A 10575-nucleotide genomic window follows, 5' to 3' on the forward strand; every position below is an offset into this window, starting at 1 on the left:
CACGAGGAAATTGTTAAAATGCGCATTTTCAATATCATATTGTACAAATATTCCTGTTGTTTTGTGCATTAAGTTCTAAAGTTGGACAAATGATCATTCGTAATGTTTACGTTGATTTGTTTGCGTCTAAATGCGAGGACTTGGTGTTATTTATCACCGAATTGTTACAAATATTGTGGCGATCGATTCGTAGCAATTTCTCCTTCAATGTCGTCTGAAGGTTATCGTGTAGTAGGTCGTTGAGTTCGTCTCGACGTCGCCTACGATACTACGAAGTTAAAAATACCTAGTTCCGTTTAAAAGTATAACAGTGATCTTGATTTTTTTTATCGAGAATCAATTTTCTCCGTTTGAAAAATTTCAATGTCTCGTTGGTTAAGTACCGATCAACTTTGATAGGAAATATTCTTTCTTTCGTCAGACGTGGCTGAGAACTCGTGGGGACTAATTCGTGCCTCACCCTGTATATAAAAGAGAAAAAGAAAAGGCAAAATTTGTTACCTTCCGAATGACCTTCACTCCTTAGTACGCCTAATGCAGCTCGGAGATGCATGCATGCATTGTTGTATAGCTCACTGGAACGATTCTGTTGCCTTCCGCAGCTTCTGCTGGAACATCTGGAATGCCTGGTCGCGCGACACGAACGATCGCTCCGGATGACTGTGATAAAGAGGCAAGCAACTGCGCAATCTGGAGTATCGTCCGAAGTTGAAGTGCTTAGAGCTCTGAAAAGTCTGTTCGAGCACCACAAGGCTTTAGACGAGAAAGTAAGAACTTCTGATTTATTGTTCGACGGCATTGACGCCTCGATAACCTTGAAGGAATATACAGAACGATTCCTACTCAACCCTGAACCAATTCGAAGGAGTAGTTAACTAGTAAACTAGATAAAAAAAAAAGAAATAGACGAAATGTACACTTCGTCTGGCTAAATCTCTGATTATACATCTATTCTAAATCATTTTGACGCTAAGAAGTTTCGGGCTAAAATTCTTTCGCTGAAGATTGTTTAACATCGACGAATGTAATGTCTTTAATACGAGAGGCAAAATTTTTAACGATGGGTAATTTTTAGGTTCGGGAACGATTACGCATTGCACTGGAAAGAAACACAAGCCTGGAGGAAGAGCTAGCCATTACCAAAGAGGAGGTACCATTTTATACAAGTATTATTCTTGGATGAACAAGTCCAAAGAATTTGTAATTATACCGTAATCTGGTAGTAAAATGATACACGCGTTATTGATAATTGAAACGAATTTAATCGCAGCTTCAGCAATACAAATTGAGTGGACACGCGCCGAAAGCTATAGAAAACAGGCCCAAGGAGAACGGACAGACGGAGGATGGCCAGCAACAGAATAAGGTACCTAAGAAACGCCTATACGATATACTGTACACCCATGCATATATGCACTCACAGATATTTCACATACACTGCCTCCCTCATACTTCACATTCATCATGGATATATAAAAGGTGTTCAACGTTTGAGCGTCGGTGGTTTGCATTTATGCAACATTTCTTTTCACACTGTGCATGCTCATGGTTTTTGATACAGTTCAGTATTTTACCAGGCGCTGTTTCACTTGAAGCGATAAAACTTCATTTTCCTGCACTATTGGACCCTATCGTTCTCTCTGCGATATACGCTTCTAATCTCGGCGTTAAATATTGATCGATTTCAAAGTTATTGGTCACAGATTTCAGCCTTCACGAAATCAGAATATCGTAGCTTCTATTTGATAATCAAAGGACATGATTCGACAGTGTCACCTTGGGAGTCATTCGATCATTTGGGGATTTATGTATCACGATTGAATACAGCAACATTCCATGATGTATCTTGAATCTTTCTGATCAACTTTTGCATCGGTTATCGATGGTATCCTGGAACTTGAGCCCAGAGTTCAAATCTGTACCAATAAACGACCGTTTTTGGTTGTCATTCATCTCAATCGTTGCATCCATAAGAGTGCATCCATAAGAGTGCATCTGCGATAGTGCACGATAGTAGTGGCTTAGCCGCGTAGCTGTATAGACACACTTGTTGGGAATTGCGCGGCGATGGAGGACAGGCAATGCGAGCGAGGCATTCTGAATGTAGTGTTGTGATCGGGCAGAATGAGACTGAGCAGGCAGCAGTCCAACAAGAGCAGCAGCAGCAGCAGCAGCAACAGCAACCGCAGTCGATACAAAAACTAGGTACCGAGGGCTCGACAGAAATTGGGAGTAGGCTGAGCAATGGCACTCTCGATCCAGCGGACCAGGATTCAGCGGCGCGAGTAATAGATTTGCAAGCCACTCTTGACAAACAGGTATGAAACTGTATCACGGCGACGAACCGTTTAGAGTACGTACGATCACTCGTTTAGGAAAGTTCAGGTATAGATATATTATTCGTAAAATCTATTTATGGTACCTGCAACGATTTTTGGTCACTTTCTGAAATGTAGATCGAACATATTCTCCTCCATTCTTCTTGCATGTATTTTAAGTGACTCACACGAGTGTGGCAGAACATTCCAATATTATTATAATTTTTTAATCGAAGAGATAGGTTTTGATACATTGTTTTATTACAGTGCATGATGTTATCACAGATAGAATTGTATAATGTTTAAACGATATCAGTAGTTTTAGTTTATACGTAACACTGACATTAAAGAATCTTCTTCTAGATCAGTTTTAGGCTACTGCTATTAAATCTTACAGATTATAACAAGTAGTTACAGAGCAACTTCAAGTATTTCTCGATACCGAGATGTAATATTTTTATATGTTTAATATAAACTGTAACGATAAATCTGATAACACTATGTCGCATAACGTGGGTTATTGCTTTCTTTTTAATGTACCATTTTCAATGGTGCCTATGGCATGTTGTTGGAATGAATATAACAACGATATATGTTTAACGTGTACCTTAATCGCATGGTTTAGTGAATAAGAACGAATTTCTTCTAAACCAGTTTTTTGAATGAACAGCTTAATTATTAATGTAACGAACTATATATATACATATATATATATATATAGAATACAAATATTAGAGGATAGGATACAAGGAATATATATACACTCACACAAAACATTTCATACAATTTAAACACATGTACAATTTATAACAAAATGTTGTATGTCCAAAGTAGACATAGCCTTTTGTATAGTACCCTATCGATACAAGGCCAAATGATAAAAGTTTCTGTCTTATTGCAGACATCATAGTTGCTGTAATGTCCTTGATATGGATAATGTGATTCTAAATGCTCTTTTCACAAACATACGAATAATATTGTAAAGTCGAATTAACCTTAACAATGATATTCTATAATGTTTATTTTAGAGCTCAGAGTTGAGCACATGGCAGCGACGAGTAGCAGAATTAAGTGGACGAGTAACGGAGTTGGAAGAAACGTTATCTAAGGCGCAAAAAGACCTTTTGAAGACGCAAGAAACAAATGTCAAGCTACAAAGAGATCTGCGCGAGAATGTTGCCCAAAAAGAGGACCAAGAAGAGAGGATAGCGACTCTCGAAAAACGATATCTCAATGCTCAACGGGAATCCTCCGGTTTGCATGATCTCAATGAAAAATTGGAACAGGAGCTGCAACATAAGAAGGCTCAATTAAAGGTAATCTATATTTGCATTGATAAATATTAAAATGAATTTAAAATCATTGATTAGAATTTTACTATCTATTATGTGACATGTTTAAATATTTGTTAGCTCCAAGAAGAAAAAATAGCAGCTATACAGGAGAAACTGGAATTAGCCGAACAGAAATTAGCTCAGTATGCTAAGTTACCAGAAATGGAAGAGCAATTGAAGCAGAGGATGGAGGCACTGACGCAGGTGAGGAGGCCCAACCAGGTACGCAGGGGAATTAAATCGTATCATCAATTTGTCCTATTTTTATTCCTCTGCACTTCTGTTAATTCTCCCCAAAATATGTCTTTGTGTAGAATGCTTGTCTCTCTGATACTCTTTTTTAAAAATAATCTCTATCATACTTTGGTTGATATATTGAACTTTCAGCATTGTCCTCCTGTTGCATATTTTATATAATTGTTCATGCAATACCTGATTACTAATAACTAAATACGCAATCAACAAACCCTACTTAAAACTCTTTTACAGTTTTCATTGAACACGTTCAGTTTAATAAGTACATACAGTTAATCCTATTACAATATTTTGTATCCCTTTGTGATCAAACAAAATATTTCACAGGTAAACAAATATAAGTATTAATTACAAAGGTGATGTTGAAAATTGTAATAAATAGGATTTTCTATTGGAAATAATCTATCCAATTTCAGTCTAACATTGAATATACTAAGCAATACAATCAATGTGATTAATTTTAAAGCTTGTTATTAATCTATAGTTTTAGTTTTTTTGTCACATTTCTCTACAAAAATGTGTTTAGGTATATACTTATTCTTCGATAACTATCTTTGTTAAATCTTCAGTTCAAATCTAGATTAAGTTCACTTTACCTATATTTCATATAAAGGATAATTAAGAAATTATACTTTCACAAAATTATATGTTATTTTATTTGAATTTTTCATCTAGATAAGTAAGTTTAACAACATATAATATTTAATAAGCAGGCTCAAGAAAGGCACGGCAGCGCCGAGGATAGGATACAAAGATTAGAAACGCAACTCGAAGAAAAGAATGCAGAAGTGATGCGCGTCAATCAGCGACTTAAGATGAATGAAGAACATAATACACGGCTTAGTACAACAGTTGATAAACTTCTGTCTGGTAATTTATTGTTATTTGATATTGTATTATTGTACTAAGTTTGTATTTATATTTTGATGTATTCTTTCAGAATCTAATGAAAGATTACAAGTGCATTTGAAAGAAAGAATGCACGCATTGGAAGAAAAAAATGCGCTTACGCAGGAGCTTGAGAAAACAAGAAAACTCGCTGAAGATCTCCAGAGTGAAAAGACCGAAATAGTTAAAGAATTAGGAAAAGCCCGACTTGAAATCGATAACGTGAAAAGGCAGATGCTTCAACAAGAAATTACATTTAATATTCAACAAACAGACGCTTTGACTAGAAGTTTATCTCCCAATGCAGTGGATCCAGGCTCCTTCTCTAGGAGTGCGAGTCATAGTAGCTTTGACACGCATTCTCTGCCAAGAAGATCAGCTAAACGATCTGCGATTGAAGAGGACACGTCAAAGGTATCTTTGTCTAATAAGAAACTCAAGGGTACAATCGAGGAATCCAAGGAGTACATTGCAAAATTTTTCAGAATTATGTAGCGCGCACTTTAGCAGAACAGGAATGGGAAAAGTTACAGCAGGCACATGTTCTTGCCAATGTGCAGCAAGCGTTTGATGTCTCTAGCGACGCTGAAGGTGATGGGGATAATGAAAGTCTTTTCAGTTGTGCTGCTGATGTAATTAGTCCAACAGGACACACGGATGCTCAAACTTTAGCACTAATGTTACAAGAACAATTAGATGCAATTAACAATGAAATTAGGTTGATTCAGGTATTTAAAAATTTTGCATTTTATTATAATTTTTGTATTAATATACGATCGTTTAATTTGAATGTTCTAGGAAGAAAAACAGAGTACTGAGGCACGCGCGGAAGAATTAGAATCCCGCGTTGGTAGTCTTGAACACATGAATTTGTTAACGAGAGGACGAAGTCTTGAACGACCATCACCACCGTTAAGTGGACGATCTACGCCAAAATCACATCATAGTCCTAACAGGGATTACTTACATAAATATCATACTGTAAGTAATACTTAAAATAATTTGTCTTTTAATGTTAATTGCGATTTGTATAGTATTTTAATCTAGGTTTGTTATTTGTTTAAAGGCTCCAGCGTCTATGTCTCCAGCACATCTTCACCAATATGCTGCTTCTTTAGCTAGTCCAGGTCAACTTTCAGAATCTCTTCCTGCAAGCCAGGTCAGTTCCTATCACAGTTAAACTTATTCCTGTGAACATTTCATAGATATAACGTGTAAGGACAACATATCTATAATTTTTTGCATATTATAGTTGCAGTTATCAGGCGAAGAATTACATTCAGTGAGTGAAAGAGATAGCACTGGTGGTGCAGGAAGTGGTGGCAGTGATGCGGCTTCACCGTTGACCTCTCGATCGATCACGCTGGAACGCGTAGTACAGGCACTTGCTCAAAGCCAAGAGGAGCTCAGAAGGTATATATTTAGTTTTCAATTTATCATTATCAACAAATGCCAAACTTCTTCGTAGACCCGATGTTTGAACTGTATGAGCACTATTTGAAAATGATAGTACATCATAAACAATACTTTAGCAATCACATCTCTGACAATGAGGACTCTTCAAGGAATTCATTATGAATTATTTCTCTTTTTATTTTGCTGAAAAATAAAAATTGCATTCCTTTTGTTGCTTGAATAATGAAATGTATGAAATATTCAATTATTAAAGTCCTTGCATACACAGAAATGAGATTGCCAAAGTTCACGCAACGATTTTGAAAGTAGTGTTGTCTGTTGTTTATGCTGCCAGACGCACTGGACAAACCGGATTTCCCAGCAGTGGTTTTCCTGCTCACAGGTTAATTAAAGATTGTAGTACTGCATGTAATCCGCAACATATGCCGCTGTGCCCGACATATTTGAGTGGCCCATGTGGGTATGAAATGAACAACCTTGAGGTCGACATAAGTGACATCTATGGTAACAGATCCTTTTTGTACCATATTTTTGGAAAAAGGGATTTACTGAAATGATCTTAGGTTTTCACGAAATGTAGGGTCATGGAAGTGTAAAGTAGAGAACGATAAATATAAATATTTGTCTAACATGGTTTTGAAATATGCGAGGTTTATGCATCACTCAATCTGTCGCGAATGTTTTTGTTTCATTTGCAACTTGATCTCTTATTGCAAAGAAATTGAGCCAATGAATAGTATGCAAGGTGTCACATACATGCCTACAGCCCCAATTTTCGAGCACAGTGGTACGGACGAACCATCTGATAGATCTGATAGAAATGAGTCCCCGGAAGAAACTGATAGTAGCTTCTTCCACCCATCGTACATTCAAGCCTGCCCAGTTCACGACAGACATCGCTGTCTCAGACAAACGAGGGAATTTAGGCAGCCAAGAGAATTGCATCGAATAAACGCCGTGTCTCAATCTCCTGCGCGAATAAGGTTGTTTTTTACAAAATAGATTGCAAAGATATAGATGGACACAGTCATATTATGCAATTTGTAAATGGTAATTAATTTTATTATTTACCAAAACGAGTAATTTAAGTGTTTTAAAAGAGTCTTTTAGTAGGTTTGTCCTTCTATATCTTTGTCCTAATGAGTACTTAATATGGCAATCCTATCTCATAAGCAGTGATTAGCTATATTTCCAGGTTTTTATGTCTTGCCTGTAATACTGAGTAGGTATTACATGTTTTTTCTTCTCATTATTTGATTGAAAATAGTTGAACATTTTAGATGTCCCTGAAAAAATGTTTTCTCTTTGACAATTCTTTTTATAACGTTTACAATTTTAATTTGAATTTGCTTTTGGTTTCGTTTAATATCATTTTTCCATGGACTTCTAAAGTCATTGGTATTGCTTATTTTTTAGTTTAATAGATTTGCATGCTTGTAGCAATTATCACAAAGTGAAGACTTTCATGTATTATTCACCATTACTTTCTAAATTGTATTAATAAGTTCGGCGGATCAAATGTAGACTTAATTGCAGGCTTTTGCATACAAAACAATTTAGTTTAAATGCTTTAATGTAACAAATGCGTAATGTATTTACGCTTAGAGGTTAAAAACTTACATAAGCATGTAATACGATTACATTATCGCTAATATTTTTAAAGTAATGCAATTCACTTGGCTCAGTAAATTCCCTAATCACATCTTATTTTATGCAATTTAAAACACATTAAGAAATCCAGCAATGTGCCTAGTAATAAAGATCATCGTAAGCAATAAAAAGTACTAATCAATTTAACAAGTACTATTGAGTTGATTATAATTGTATTTTTAAAATAAATCTGAAGACGATTTTGATAGGGTGCATAGAGTATAGAAGAAAAGTAAAGGCAAATAGTGTCCTTGTATGGGCCAGAATGCATTATTTAGAGTAGAGATAGAAACTAGATTAGCGCTCCATGCAGCAGGCATGGGCAACATAACAACAGCGCACTCAATTCTGGGACTCCCCCTTCCCCATTGTCCTCACGCCACAGCAGCCAGGACAGTTTGCACAAGAACAACTTGTCTGGTGTTGGATTGCCAATTGGCCAGCTATCTAGCTCACATTTGCATATCCAAACAACCATGAGTCCAGCAACAGCAGCAGCTGTGGCTGCAGCCCAAAAGAAGAAAGGGCAAGGAAAGATTAAGAGCAGTCTTGGTAGACTCTTCAGTAAGAAAGAAAAGGCAAGTGAATAAATTGATAATGATATATAAAATTAACAATAACTAACAAAGTAAAAAATTATGAACAAAAGAGTATTTTGATTTTAGATAAAGGGAAAAGATACACCAATGCCTGGAGATATACCAGGTATGGGAGGAGCAAGTACACCTGCAGACCCTGATTATGGAGATAGTGTTGCTGTAGCTGGAACTATGGGCAGCAAGAGTGACTTTGATCGTCGGAAAAAGAAAAGGTATACCCATGTAATTGTATATAGATCTCATGTGGATCTATGTCTATTAAATACAAGGTGATTCAATAATTTTGATTACCTTGAGTATGAACATTATATTTAGGAATATGGATAAAAACTTTTTCATAGATGGAAAGTTTTCTGAGATTTTAAGATGACCTCTATTTTTTGAAATGGCATATTATATTCTTTTATTCTTAGTGGAATAATGGATGTTTAAACAATTTCAACAATCTTTGATACAAGATTATTCAACAATAAATAAAGAGTAAAATAATGATTCTTATATCATAAAACGTGCTTGGATTGCTGTTGTCATTTCCAGCTTGATTATAGCATATGCTGCAATCAATCTTTTTCTGAATTGACTGTTTACATTTCTTACCATTTCATTGTTTTACTTTGGATTACAAGTAAATATGTACAACGTTTAATACCGAAACAATGTCGCAAGATATGAAATAAAGAATCATTGCAGTATCTGCTACACTCACTCTGGAAATGATAACAAGTGTACAGGCTTTAACAATCCAATGATTGCAATGTTGCGTTGATGTAAACGGACACCAATTTGAGTAATTCTTATGATGTAAGAATTGTCGTTTTATATATTTATTTATTGTCTAAAAAAAATTGTCTAAATCTCCGCTATACTACTAGGAATAAAAAAGTATAACACGTCATTTAAAAAAGTAGAGGTAATTTTGAATTTTCTGAATACTATCCACCTATAAAAAAGTTATCATTGCCATGTTATGGTTTCCTGTGTACCATACAACTTTTGTAAATAAAGTTCTTCCATACTTCTAAAAATAACGAAAATGTTAAAGGAATCAGAATTATTAAGCCATCCTGTATAATTGTTCTAGTCCCAGTATGTTTGGTAGTATGCTGGACTCCTCTCGACATGAACTTTTGGCGGAGGCAATGAAAGCAGGAACACCCTTTGCTTTATGGAATGGGCCAACTGTGGTAGCTTGGCTTGAACTCTGGGTAGGCATGCCGACGTGGTATGTTGCAGCTTGTCGGGCAAATGTCAAAAGTGGTGCCATAATGAGTGCTCTTAGTGATACCGAAATTCAACGTGAAATTGGTATAAGGTATGAAATGAAGTTTATTAAAATCTGATGTGTGCATTTTACATTTAATTTAAAAATTTTTGTTACAGTAATCCTTTACATCGATTGAAACTAAGATTAGCTATCCAAGAAATGGTGTCACTCACAAGTCCATCAGCACCAAAAACCTCTCGCACAACCTTAGCATTCGGAGATATGAACCATGAATGGATAGGTAATGTTTGGCTCCCAAGTCTGGGATTACCACAGTATCGATCTACTTTCATGGAGTGCCTTGTTGATGCTAGAATGTTGGATCACCTCACTAAGAAAGACCTCCGAGGTCAACTTAGAATGGTTGATAGTTTTCACAGGTATTGAAACAAGATCGGTGTCAGATAATGGTCTATATGATTTCATTGAATTGAATTTTACCCATTTTTACAGAACAAGTTTACAGTATGGCATTTCTTGTTTGAAGCGATTAAATTACGATAGGCAACAGTTAGAAGAAAGAAGGCGAATGGCAGAAGGTGCCAATGTTGATGTTCTTGTGTGGAGTAATGATCGCGTTATAAGATGGGTGCAATCTATCGGCTTGAAAGTAATTTAAATACTGCAGTTCTCATTTTCTTAGAATTCATTAAATTCCGGGATAAAATATAATTTCATGTATTCAGGAATATGGGAATCACCTTCTGGAATCTGGTGTTCATGGAGCTCTTATAGCCCTTGATGAAAATTTCGATGCGAATAGCTTTGCCCTAACGTTACAAATTCCAACACAAAATACACAAGTAAATTCTAAATTTAACAAATTATTACTTTTATTTGTTCAAACTTGT

The 10575-nt window shown here is 35.8% G+C and overlaps 1 protein-coding gene across 14 annotated transcripts in view; it reads left to right on the forward strand.

Moving 5' to 3' along the window:
* Liprin-alpha (PTPRF interacting protein alpha) overlaps nt 1-10575 on the forward strand; it is a 60359-nt gene that overhangs the window by 43829 nt on the left and 5955 nt on the right. For 2 of the 14 annotated variants that reach the window (XM_076319334.1, XM_076319348.1), the window contains exons 3-21: nt 603-767; nt 1076-1150; nt 1271-1366; nt 2124-2318; nt 3347-3634; nt 3731-3874; nt 4618-4777; nt 4848-5209; nt 5281-5523; nt 5594-5776; nt 5862-5954; nt 6048-6208; nt 6546-6593; nt 8178-8439; nt 8527-8672; nt 9542-9772; nt 9841-10104; nt 10178-10334; nt 10411-10527. In XM_076319334.1, coding sequence (XP_076175449.1) covers nt 603-767; nt 1076-1150; nt 1271-1366; nt 2124-2318; nt 3347-3634; nt 3731-3874; nt 4618-4777; nt 4848-5209; nt 5281-5523; nt 5594-5776; nt 5862-5954; nt 6048-6208; nt 6546-6593; nt 8178-8439; nt 8527-8672; nt 9542-9772; nt 9841-10104; nt 10178-10334; nt 10411-10527 — 3390 coding nt within the window. Of the gene's footprint in view, nt 1-602; nt 768-1075; nt 1151-1270; nt 1367-2123; nt 2319-3346; nt 3635-3730; nt 3875-4617; nt 4778-4847; nt 5210-5280; nt 5524-5593; nt 5777-5861; nt 5955-6047; nt 6209-6545; nt 6594-8174; nt 8440-8526; nt 8673-9541; nt 9773-9840; nt 10105-10177; nt 10335-10410; nt 10528-10575 lie in introns of all 14 variants that reach the window. The other 12 variants (XM_076319337.1, XM_076319342.1, XM_076319343.1 and 9 more) reach the window with 12 other exon arrangements.

The sequence above is a fragment of the Ptiloglossa arizonensis genome, chromosome 8, assembly GCF_051014685.1.
Source record: "Ptiloglossa arizonensis isolate GNS036 chromosome 8, iyPtiAriz1_principal, whole genome shotgun sequence".
In the NCBI taxonomy this organism is placed as follows: domain Eukaryota; kingdom Metazoa; phylum Arthropoda; class Insecta; order Hymenoptera; family Colletidae; genus Ptiloglossa; species Ptiloglossa arizonensis.